At 41.7% G+C, this 13,195-nt stretch overlaps 1 protein-coding gene across 4 annotated transcripts in view; it reads left to right on the plus strand.

Moving 5' to 3' along the window:
* The window catches only part of LOC118740529 (mucin-5AC), a gene marked incomplete at its 5' end in the record, with an annotated part of 49,235 nt that overhangs the window by 2,336 nt on the left and 33,704 nt on the right, over window positions 1-13,195 (plus strand). For all 4 annotated transcript variants that reach the window (XM_036472103.1, XM_036472101.1, XM_036472104.1 and 1 more), the window contains 2 exon segments: window positions 1,835-2,031; window positions 10,970-11,678. In XM_036472103.1, the coding sequence (XP_036327996.1) occupies window positions 1,835-2,031; window positions 10,970-11,678 (906 nt within the window).

Here is a 13,195-nt window from a genome sequence, read left to right on the forward strand (position 1 = left end):
CAACCCAAAGAAACGGCCAAAGAGCTCTTATTCTATATAGGAAGTTTAAAATAGCCTCAGTCAAGACGTTATTAAAAGCCCTCTCTAAATCAAGGAAGGCACCAACCATGGATCAATACTGTCAACGTTCGTACGTAGAGCTGTTTCAACGTACCATCCCTTGCAGTAAGCATGCTGATTAAGGAATAGACCCTCCCAAATAATACCGTTTTTAAGTGCAGATCAATCAGTCCCTCTAGCATCAAACGAGGAAAGACTGAACGGCCTGAAGTTCCTTGGTGATACATGCGACCTTACTCGCCTAAGGAATAAAAGTGACCCCGACCACCCTCCGCGACATGACTCATAGCTTGGCCGCTCGAGAAGATTGGCATCAATCAGCGGGCCGAAACGTCCGCAGATTTGAAGAGGTTTAAAACAAGAAGATTGCGAAAATCTCCTTATCTTGACTTTATCGAAATAAATTACTACTTATACTTGTGCCCTCAAACCGCCTTTATCTCTAAGGAAATCAAGGCAACCCCACAAGTGCGACAGTTTTTAAGCTGTACTGGTCAGCGACAGGTAATTCAAAAAAAGTCGAAAAATCAGACCGGCCGTCAACTTTTAGCAGGCAGTTGATAAAACGGCCCTAGATATGAGGATCTTTGAGGACAGCTCAACTAGCACACCACCAGTTTTAACTGTCCCGCTCTGCAGCCGTTTTGCACTGGTTCAGAGATAGTTCTGACATGTTGCGCCGGGTTAAGGTCACAAACAAACTTATAAATAGGAGGAAAAGCAAGTAAATATTTTAACCGCGTACTCGATACCCTACTAAGAACTTGAAGAAAGTATCGAGTATTTACTCGTAGTTACGTGTATCGGAACAACACTAGTTATATCTTTCTTGCGATACTATTAAACGAAATTTAAACTGTTATCACGCACCCTTCACCGCCTCTTATCGATTCCAGACTGGCCTTCTCTTCATTCAACAAACGGGTAACAACTACTTTTTTGTACAGTTTTAAACAGTCTTCAGGCCAGATTCTTTGATTAGCGTCACGAACTGGAAGGCCCGTCCAAATAATGCATTCTTTCATGACCATCAAGAGGTGAATCGAAGTCCGTCTTTATGAAACCCGGAATATTCTTTTTTTTTCTTGTTTATTGATTTTGAGGTCCTGTTTATTAACCCTTGCAAGCTTATTCTGGTTAGCTAGTCGGTCGGCATACCGGAGCTCTAGGAAGCAGTGACAACGTCATTGTACCGAGACAAAATCTCGGCGTAATGGACTACACCATATAGACGGTTGAGTTGAAGATCGGCATATCTCAGCATTTCTTTGAAGAACGCCCTAACTTAGCAAATGGTTCCAAACCGCCCTATCTTAGATGCTGTGGTATTGAATTTATAGTGTGGTAGGGCATTTTCGAAGCGGTAGCTGATATGAGGCATTTTAAACCAAATTCTGAGATAGGGATTTCTTCAACCAAATTCTGGTATAGGGCCTTTTTCAATATTTTGCTGAGATAGGGCGTTTTCTAACAGGCAGCCGAGATAGGGCGATCGTCCACTCTGCCGTCGATATGGAGACATCTATGTACTTTACGCCCCCTGTTGGTAGAAATTTGTCCAATGTTCCTCGAAAAGTCCAAAACTAAATATCTAACGTAATAAGGATTAGGGACTAATTCCCGTAATATGAAACCTCTTTTATGGTCGCTGTGTTAATTTTTCCGCTACACCTTCAAATTTATCTATACATGTGTCTAACTTATTAACTCGAAGATTAAAAAGCCTTGCATTAATACATATTGCTACATACGTATTTTCCTTACTCCCCTTTAGCTTTATGCTGACGCACATGAGACGCTGCCCCCAGTCGAAGAGGAGGAAAGCGATCGTCAACAGCGCGTCTATCGCGGCCAACCAAGTACAGTGAGTCAGGTGCAACGCGATCGTGATGGCATCATACACCAGGCGAGCATCAATGCCATACCAAATCATGGCAAAATCGGTTCCTACGCCTTCGGCTCTCAATTTAGGTAAGTAACCGTATTTAACTTCATCCGAATAGCCGCTTCTGCTTCTTAGCTGAACTAAACTGTACCGAAACTGTACTGTACAGTATTCATCTATCATTCAATTTAAAGCGCTTTTTATATGAATTTAATGCTTATTCTTCTTTTAATTGCTATTTTCAAATTAATCGAAAACTACTCAATCAAAAACAAATTTACATAATCGCAAATGAAATTCTCTCAACTCATTACTGCATTCACTATTGCACTACGAACTCTCAACTCTCAAATCTGAACTCTGAACACGACGAAATAAAATACGTTTACTGTTATCAAACGAATGACTTAAATAAAAATTAATTGGAATACGACTACAAATCGATACCGCTAACTTGTTACAAATATAGCCGGAACCACATTGACCTCAACTTAAACAACAATGATCTTTATATCGAAACCCTACTTGAAGAAAACGACTTGGCTGACGTTGAACTGGGCAGCGATGAAACTACTACGCACAAACGCGTGAAACGGGACTTAAATTTCCCAAATAATGAAGACACCAAAATCGTTTACAACATCGGTGAAATTTTAAAGACTGATAAGAATCCAAAGACATTAGGCGAAAAGCGGGCGCTGCACTACAATACTGGTGAGATTTTGAAGACTGAAGAACACCAAAGGACGTTAGACAAACCAAAGATCGCGACATACTTAAACACTGACGAAATACAAACTACAACGACGGGCGACGTGAGACCATTTCCGAGCACTAAAGAACTTGGTTATGCGATGGCCAAAGAGGGCACCGAACAAAAGGGCGTACTTTTGTACAATGGAAACACGACAGTGCAAAACACACAAGTGGAGCCGGCGCAGGCATTCGTGGAAACTGACGAAAATATGCAAGAATCGATAATGGAAATTGTAGATCAAATATTGGAAGAACTAAAGGGAGCCGGTGGTCAGCCAGAGAAGTCAACAGATGGCGCGCAAGAGCAATTAGAGCAAGCAGACAGCGCGACCGCATCTGAGACCACCGCAAGCAGCAAGCGCATTGATGAACTCAACACAGAAACAGGCCGTGAAATGCACAACACAGCCGGGGATCCCATTATGGAGACGCTTAACAATATTGCCGCACTCCTCGACATGGACTACGACACCGATGCTGCTAATGATAGCACAGCCGTTGAAGCGCGTATGCGTGGCACACGTCAGCTGCGTCAATACTTCAGTGGACGCGCACGCTATCAGATACAAAATGTGCCCGGCACACATTATCGTTCCATTGATGCGGGTGGTAGCCCATATCAACAACAGCAATCGAGCATCAGCTTTGGTGCGTACAACCCCTATTTGTCGCCGCCCTCCACCTCAGCTAACTACAACCAATTGAGTCCTGGATATCAGGTATATCCACAGCAGCAGCAACTGCAGCGACCACAAACCTTTGGCGGTGGTGGCGTTCAAAAGCATAAATTCACCTACACCGCGGCATTGAATCCACCGCCGCCACCGGCAACAGCGCCGCTAATAGAAGATGACTTTCGACCGATGGCGGCTAATTACTATCACACAACAACTACGCTACGGCCATCGACAACAGCGCGGCGTCCAAATCTCTTCAACAATCCCGAACTGATACCGTACATACTGCAGTCACTGCGCGAATACCAGGAGCAGCGCAAAAAGATGCAGCAGCAGAATTTTCAATATTTCCATTTAGAGAATGGGGACTCGGACGCCGCCACGCTGCCGCAAATGCCACACTATCAGTCAACAAAAACGCCACTCAAGGTCACCCCCAACACACATTTTTCGCAATTCAGCACTATGGGTGGCTTCTACAATAACCAGCACAGTAGCCAGGAGGAGGTGAGCGGCGATTACAAGCCGACTGTGAAGTATCCCTCCAAATTGGTCTCGCAATACAGCATAGTTGACAATTATATACCCACCACAACGGAGAGCAACTACTTCAAGTACAATTTGTTGGCCAACCAAAAAATTAAGGGCGCGTACCATTCGACGCCGGTGCCCAGGTATACGACTCAAGCGCCACCCACTTCGAATATCAATATAATTTCAGCGCCAAATTTAACGCCATCGCACGTGACCACGACGACTACCAAGTTTCCCAAATACAACAGCTTCGAGAAGTATCCTCAGAGCCTCGCTTTCTCAAACAATTCAGCACAGTTTCCGGAGTCCTATCAGGTCTTCACCAAAGTGCGTACGTCTACAATATCACCGAAATTGAAGATTTCTCATCCCACCAGCTCAACGGTAACCACAGCTAATACGCCTCAGTCCTCCCGTAAGCCGGCTTTGACTTTGCAGTTCAACGTGCCCGAGTTCGTTGCAAGTTTGCAGTCCTCTGACTTGGCCAATATGAGTCCGCAAGTGGTCAATATGATCAAATATTTCAAGCAGCTGAATGCACCACAGCCAGGTCGTAAACCAGTCGCTACCAGCACCAAAACTAGTCAACCTAATAAGCATGTTGAACAGTACGACGAGCAAATCGAAGCTACAACCGAGGAAAATAGGCAACGGCCAACTGTGACACCCACGAAGCGTCCAGTGAAAGGTTACGAAGATTTCCTGAAGAGCATACCCAATCAGTCACATAAATTCAATGCGCATAACATACACCAAGGCAGACCATTCAGTACGACCACTAGCAGCACGATCGCGCCCGACTACTACGATGAGTACGGCGAAGAAGAAGACGAGCCGCTTGGTACTGACACCGATGATGACATCATGCCACCCTCGCAAATGCCACCGTATATGCCCATGTCTGAGACCATGGCGCCACCACGTCCACAATTTATGCCGGCTGCGACACCTACGCCCACAACATCGACACCGGCTAGCGCACAGCACGCGAAACCAAACTTTCAGACGGGCTTCTTCGAGGCGACCACCACGCGTGGTCCGTTTGGTGGTGCTGTGCATTTCCACCAATTCTATCAAACAACAGCGAGCACGCAGGGTACTAAGCAGCACAATCAAATACCTTCGTTCATCAACTTTCCCAGCGATATATTTCAAGATATCAAACAACGTCTTCCGCCAAGGCCGCAATTAGGTTCGACTGTACCGACTTTGACGAACAATATTAACAATAATGTACGGTTTACGATCACAAGGACGACAACGACACCCGCGCCGCGTACCACTACAACAAGAGCACCAAGCACAACAACCACCATGACGACAACGACGACACAACGCACGCGCTACACAGTGCGGCCGTCAATTCGTCAACGTGGTCATAGTAAATGGCAAACCAGCGACAGTAGCAACAAGGAGTTGAACAACGTTGAGCATGGTAGTAATTACAACAGTAACAGCAAAGGCAACAAGACCGATTTTGGAGCGCAAAGTTTTCGTAAGCGGCCCGCAGCCACACCAGCGTCATCGGCTTTGGGTTCGGTGCAATTGAACGTGAATATGCACTTGGACGTGGCGGACAGTGGACAAAGGTAGCTAGCTACATTTATATGTAGCATGTGTAGAACAAAAGGTTTATTACATACTAGATATGAAAATTTTGCTGCGGTTGAGAAGTGTGCGCTTGTTGCGTGCGCGAATTTGTTGTTGTGTAATGTGAAGCCACAGCAACGCTAGGTAGGTTGACAAACTAAATCGCTGATGTGACAGTGGTTGCCGTCGATTGGAAAATATTGAGTATGTGAGTCAAGAGCGAAAGAGCGAAAGAGAGCATCAGAGAGAGATACATATAGGGGCCCTACACGGTGCGGTGATCACAAAAATTAAAAGACCTTGCTGTGACTCGCCAATCTATTCGTCAGTTGATGTGACATCGGATTGCCAACAAATTTGTTTAATGTTTCGAAAACGACAAAAATGTTCAAGGAGACTTCTCTAGTGAAAAAGGTTAAATAACTCAACAACCCTATGGCCGATTTTGTCTCCTAAGTGCCCTTTTTTTTAATTATTCCATTTAAACTCTGTTTTAAGGTTAGGTAGGTTTCGGTGGTTTTCCTAAATTAGGAACTCGCTTGGGCATTGAGGCCTTTTCGATACCACGAAAACTTTTGGAAGCCTGAACTTTGTATTGATGAAGAGCTCCTGAGAGAGGACCCCTCCACCAATCCCGCCCTAAAGCTTTGACTAATAGTTAAAACTTTTACTGATCTGTTACTACAGTTCGAAGTCCGGAACAAAATGTTGGTGGCGAGACCAGGTTGAAGCCTCTAAGCTCAAGTTTCAACCCATCCGTAGAGAAATTCAGTGCTACTTTGCTCCAGTCAACCCGTCTTACTCAATCATCCATTGAGAAAATGTGGCTAGAGAAAATGCTACTAGAGGTGCAGTAATCCTGTAATAAGGGATAAAATCGAAACTTTCCAAAACTCCAAAGCACCTGGTCTTCGAGTATGTTACCAAACAAGGTAGCTTTGCCTGCGTAAGGCTCTAGTTTAGCTTAGTTACTTTGAGCGATAGCCCTATATCCTTCCAACAGCCCCCTGCGGCAATATAAAGTGATTCCTTATCCTTTCTTCATTGTTAACCTCCCAAAACAGTTTCTATTCCAAGAACCGGCTTAAGTGCTTGACCCTCTCAGAAGGCTGCCGATGAACACCTGGAATTGATGAAAATTCCCCATCGGTGATCTTATACTTCCTACTGAATAAGGCCACCTCCATCTTGCTTGGGTTTGCGGTGACGCAGTTCAAGCTATAAATGAGCTCTATGAGAGTTGTTCCAACCCACAGGTTATTACGGGATTCAACGTTCTATTTAGATGAGTGCCGACCACACTTACACAATCACATTTTGAGTATGTGTTGAAAGCACAAAAGCTCATCTAGTTCAGCGACTGCTCCAGCAGCGCACAACCTGCTGGCTCAGCCTTTTTACTGTCGGTGTGAGGCTGTCAATGAGAAATCTCGAAAAAGCTTATGCACTCGTGCAAAGGCTTTGGTCGCCGCTGCTTTAGATAGATAGGTAGACATTAAAATGAGTCGTTCACTGCGACCTGGCGATCTATTATGCCCTCTTCTCTTCACAGCAGTTCTTCTAGGCACAGATCCCTCAGAAAGTTCAATAGCACCTTCGTGGGTAGGAAGTGGATGTGGTCAAGCTGTGGCCATATCGAGCCTAGACTCCTCTCACGTCTTCTGCAGACTACATCACACTCGGTGAGAATATGTAGCGGTGTCTCGCTGGTCAAGTCACAGAACCTGCAAAGACCATTAAACCATATGCCCAACTTATGTAGGTGAGATTCCTTAGTCTGCAGTGTCCTGTAAGGATACCTGCTAGAACTCTAAGCCTCTCCTTTGGGAGGTTAATTAAGCTTTGGAATCTCTTCTTCATAAACCCTCCAAGTAAACTCTTTGCCTGGCGCATTCCTCGTGAACTGCGCCAGTTTATATCCCCTCATAGGCGCCTCTTTTATAGTATTATTACCTTCTCCCAGGAAGAGCTCTGGCCTCTATTAATCTATGGCCGTGTACTCACACTAACCTGATGTTATTTCGTCTGTCAAGGGAGTTTAGCTTCTCAATGCACTCAAGGACCAACGAGGATTTGATTTCATAGGGTAGAAGAGCCCTGAGTGCCGCCTGACTCTAGCTCAGCACTATAATTCTAATTCTTTCATTTCTGTTTTCCTCTTTAAAGCCCGCTCGTGAGTGAGTGAGTGAGTGATAGGGAGCCTATCCATTTTCTATAGTGAGCTTTAAAAAAACGGTCACGATTAATCCCGTTTTTTATACAAAGGTTAATTAGTCTCTCTAGCATTTTTTAGCGGGGGGGTGAAGTAACACAAACGGCAATAACGCAAAATTTGCTCTATTTCACTTTTAAATTGGAAATAAAACCAAAATCTGAGTTTTGCTTTATTTCCAACAAAGGTTGGAAATAAAACAAATTTTGCGTTATTTCCCATTGCTTATTTATACTATTTGTAAAAAAAACAGTTTACTGATAGAAGGAAAAAGAACTTTGTTTATTCCAAAAATACAATTAAACCAAGGCACATTGAACAGGTAATATCAGTATAGCAGCTGATTTGATTTTTTTCAAATTATTTGTTCTCGAAAATATCAAATATTTTACATTTCTCCTCACAAAAATTCTAAATTGTTAAAATCTATTTGCATGTGAAACATTATCCATACAAAACCAGCGATTAAATAGCAGCTTTTGGAAAGCTCGCCCAACTCAGCAGCACAACCGCTGATTACTGGGCCTGGCACAGGATGGTGGATCAATGCTTCGAGAAGCGAACCAATTTACTAAGAAAGAAAGTTGCAACAATTTTTATTTTTTCAATTTAAATTTTTTACCTTTTTCGTATTTCGCATGGCACGCTTTGATGTAGAAGAAAAAATCAGAACAGTTTTTGGCACCTTCGATACCAGAAGCAACAACAAAATACAGGCAAATGTTGTTTTTGCTCAAATGCTCTAAACCTGTTTGATAGGCCTTGAATTAAACAAAAAATGTGATTCATATGAAGAAAGTAATATTCACAAAATATTTTTACTTATGAAAACTACTAACAAAATATAGGAAAAGCATCGTCTTTAAAAACTGCTCCGCATATTGGACATAGCGCTTTTGTATGAATTTTTTCTGCATGCTCTTTAATATATGTTAAAAACATTGCTGGAAAACCTTGAAATGTTTGCTTGGAACCATGTCGCAATAAACAGATGAAGTAATAAAACGACTTTATCGCTTTATTTTCTGACATTCGGCTGCCTTATAGTCACATTTTATAGGCAAATTTTCAAATAAAGCAGTGGCACCTGGTAAATTCCACTATGGGTGGGATGCAGCATGCAATAACACCATACACAATAATTCCCATTACTTGGACATTAAAAAGCAGTTTCAGAAGTGAACTAGTGTTATTTTATCATTTTTCCTTTTTCTAAACGGTTATAATGCCACCGTAGTACATAATTGCGAAAGGAGGGGAGGGGCGGGGGACGCGAGCGCGACGTCGAACGCGGCGCGGGGTGGCGCGTGGCGGCGCGCGAACGCGGACCGCCGCGACGCCGGGCACTTTCAAAATTGTATACTTACAAATCCGTCCATTTAACTTGTTCATGTACTACTTTTTGTCAAATGTAACTGGGTGACTACGTACATATGTGCACTAGTTTGCTTTATTACTCAAATTGTTAAGTTTAAAAGTTGGTCTTATTGCTCAACGAGAAATGAAATAAAGCAAATTTGTGTTATTTCACATTCAATTGGGAAATAACACAAATTTGCGTTATTGCCGTTTGTGTTATTTCACCCCCCCTTTTTTAGCAAATACAAAGGCGGAACAATGCTTGAAGTCCTTAAGCGATGCCTTAGGACTCTTACTGGCCTTCGGAATAAATGCCACTCTTACGACCCTCCATGCCCTTGGTAGGTATCCACTGCTTTAACAATTTGCGTACATAGAAGCCAGCCACTAGCTGTGCAGGAGGCCAAAAGGGTTTCAATTAGTTTATTGTGCAGGTCGTAACCTTGCACCGACGAAGGCATCTACTGGGGATAGATTACAAAAAAAATTACGAGGAAAAGCCTGATGAACTCTTCACTGGCAAAAGGTTTTCCATGAGTCCCTTTTTGATCTTCTAATTTCGGGTTTGTAGATCTACAGTCCAACTTTATAGTTTCCAATCAGAAGGCAGTCTACTTCCATGGCGCCTGTGAGATAGTCACTTGCATAATGGACCCTTCAAATTTTGGGGTTGCTCATGTTATAATTTTCAAGAAATTATTATCAGGTCGAAAAGACTACATCTCCGAAAAAGCGATCTAGATGAAAAAATTTCCGTAAATCCCATTAGGTTTATTGTTCTGAATAAATCTGCTAATTGTTTTAAAAGTTTTATGCAACATTTTCAATTTCGCTTTTTTATGTTCTATTAGTATTAAAAAAAATTACAACCAACAAATTTTTTTTTTCGAAATTGAAGTTTTAACAGTAGTTTTCATGGTGGCTTTAACGAACCGCTTTACGCTACGTTTAACGCTCCGTATATGGCCCTATGACATCTCCCTCTTTCGCTTTATATGACTCTCCGTAAATATTTCTCTCTTCACTCCATCAGTCTTAGGCCACGTTCAAAGCAGACTTAAGCACACCAACAGCGAACAACACTCTACTGAATGTAAATTTGTAAATAACTGTTTATACTTAGTACTTATACCTACTTACTTGCATACATACTTAAGTACTTACGGTGCAACGTACGGTGTCGCTCAACAAAAAACGATTTACCTTATTCCAGGTTACTGTAAAATACTACCTTAAATGTCACTAATACAAATTGTACATGCAATAGTTCATATAACCTTACACGGACAAAAATCAAAACAAAAAGGATATCAGGAATAATTGAAACTTTGCAAGAAATGACTAAATATGGACCCTGTACGCGAAATTCCGTACCGACTCCTTCTTCACTTGACTCCTGCCTGCACTCATCCTCTCTTTCTCTTTACTGTAAATCTTACTGCCATCTATATGCATGTTTCTCTTATAAATATATACCATATTATATATATGTATATATATGCATCTCTTTCACACAATTTCACACACCAATCACCACAATTAACCCTGCTGTGCAGCTCTCCATTTGTTCTAAGTCGTTATTTTAAAGCTAATCCTAAAATAATATATATGTATATTTTTTTCGTTTTCATATTCTCTTTTGTAAATATATACATACATACTCGTATTTTTATTCGAAACAAAAATCGAAATTTTGCATCCTCATTTGTTTACTTACACAAAACAAAAAAAAAACTCAATTATTACTAAACAATTGTTATATACTTGTAAATATTTAAAATAATTAACCGCTAATTCATCAATCCACAAAAAAAAAAATTAAAAAATTTCACGGTGTACAAACAAAAAAACTACAAAATACCAAACAAACAATGCATCACACACATCACAACGCAGACCCGAATCATCCTCGCCATCATCACCTCAATCGCAATTGGCGCCCAGTCATTATGCACAGCAACAACAACAACAACAACGTCCACCGACTGGCGTGATTGTGGAGGCGATACCATCAACATCCATACAAAATCCCAATCGTAATTACTATAACACAACGGCATTATTAAATCATGCGGGCTATGAGTCACAAGCAAACATACACCACCAACAACAACACCATCATCAATTGCATGAGACTCAGCAACAGGCTGATGAGCAACAACAATTAGTTGGGTTGCATAATCAACATGCGCAACAACAACAGCAGCAACACCAACAACATCAGCAGCAACAGCAACAAGCACCGCAACAATCCAACCAGGAGCAAAGCTCCTATGAACAATATTACTCAGTTTATGATGATGATCTTGATTTGTATAGGGATATAGAATATCAGCAGCAGCAGCAGCAGCAGCAGCAACAACAGCCACCACCGCAGCAACAATATCAGCCACCACCGCAGCAACAATATCAGCCGCCACCACCACAACAACAACAACAGTCTGTACGTCAACAACCTGTTCAACAATCGACCTATCGACCCTTGGAAATATTGACAACACCAGCACCACGAGAGACTTATAAGCCACAAGAGAAGCCTACTTACAACAATAATCAACAATCGTTGATCTATAATACAGACTATGATGAGGATCTGATTGCACAGGTTAGTGAGAGAAACATACTACATATATCCACTTTTAAATAAGTTTTTGTGCAAGAAAATATTATCTGGTAAGAGTATAAGGTACCCGCAGAGGATCTTTAGGATTGTTTTTCTAACTGAGCTTAGAAAGATTCAGACTAAAATATGTTATGTGTAAATATTTAGAATAAAACACCGCATACAAGGTCTGGCTGTAGTTAGTGTAGAAAACTAAAAATGAACAAGAAAAGATTAGAACTATGAAATGATCAGGAATACTCAGAACTCCTCTGTTTAGAGATTTTATAGCTTACTGGAAAGACGATGCACAATGGAAGAGCTCCATATAAAATGTAACAAAGAGTAGTAAGTGTGCTCCGATTTTTCTGAAAATTATAACGTGGAGTACTTTTGCCCAGTAACGAATAAATATGAAAATGGTTGAATTTAGCGGACTGCCACGCCCACTACACTAAGGGGCGGATATGGTAAATTTTATCCGATTTCAATGAAATTCGATTTGTAACTTAGGCAGGTAGGCATAAATCTAAAAGATTGGAAAAATCGGTCAATTGCCACGACTATCAGCAATCCGACTTCTGAATTCTAATGTGGCAAGGAGTAGTAACGAACCTCCAAAATAGTGAAACTTTGTGCAAGATCTATTTTTGCATTAAAGCCCCGAGATATATAGAAAATTGTGTGGATTGGCACCAACCACGCCCCCCTCCATCCATACTAGTATTTCCCATTCCCGCCCACAAGTGTGGGGCACGGAGGCCGTCGCCAATTCACATTTTTTTTTTTTTATATTTCTCGGCTTTTATGCAAAAGTAGATATTGCACCATATTTTTGCTATTTTGGAGGTTCGTTACTAGTCCGTGCCCCATTACAATACAAATTTCGAATAGCTAGTGGGCGTGGCAGTTGTCCGATTTCCCCTATATTTCAAATGTATGTATGTCTTCCTAGCTTAATCCAAGTTGCAAACCGAATTTCATTGGAATTGGATAACATTTACCATGTCCGCCCCCTATTTTAGTGGGCGTGGCAGTTCCCCAATTTTTATCAGGTTTCATACTTTTTCTTTCCATTAGTGAAAGTGGTTCAAATAGCAAATTTTAGCAAAGTCGAGATACGTTTACTACCTTTCCTACTAGTTTTGTAGGGATCTGCCGGTATTGAAGCCTTCAGTCTATGGAAAATTGACGAAATGGACGCAATCGGACGCAGCCGAAATTTGTCTTGCTATTAGTTTAAAGTGTGCAAAGTATTTTTGTACGAATCACCCACCACCGCACAGCGCCGCAAATTACTTATACTCTCCGGAGAAACACTAAAAATGCATAATATCACAGAAATGTCCTTAACTCTGTAATGACTAGGTAAAATCCTTAGCACCTGTAGTAGACATATAAACATCGGGTCAACCATCGGGATGTTAATGCGCTTATCGTACTGGTGTGTTTCCTTATTGAACTCTTACAATCCTCCCAGTGACTTTGTTACAATCGTGTTCTCTAGTTGTTCTCTATTC

Source organism: Rhagoletis pomonella, unplaced genomic scaffold (assembly GCF_013731165.1).
Source record: "Rhagoletis pomonella isolate Grant_MI unplaced genomic scaffold, Rhpom_1.0 Rhpom_scaffold_00006, whole genome shotgun sequence".
Classification (NCBI taxonomy): domain Eukaryota; kingdom Metazoa; phylum Arthropoda; class Insecta; order Diptera; family Tephritidae; genus Rhagoletis; species Rhagoletis pomonella.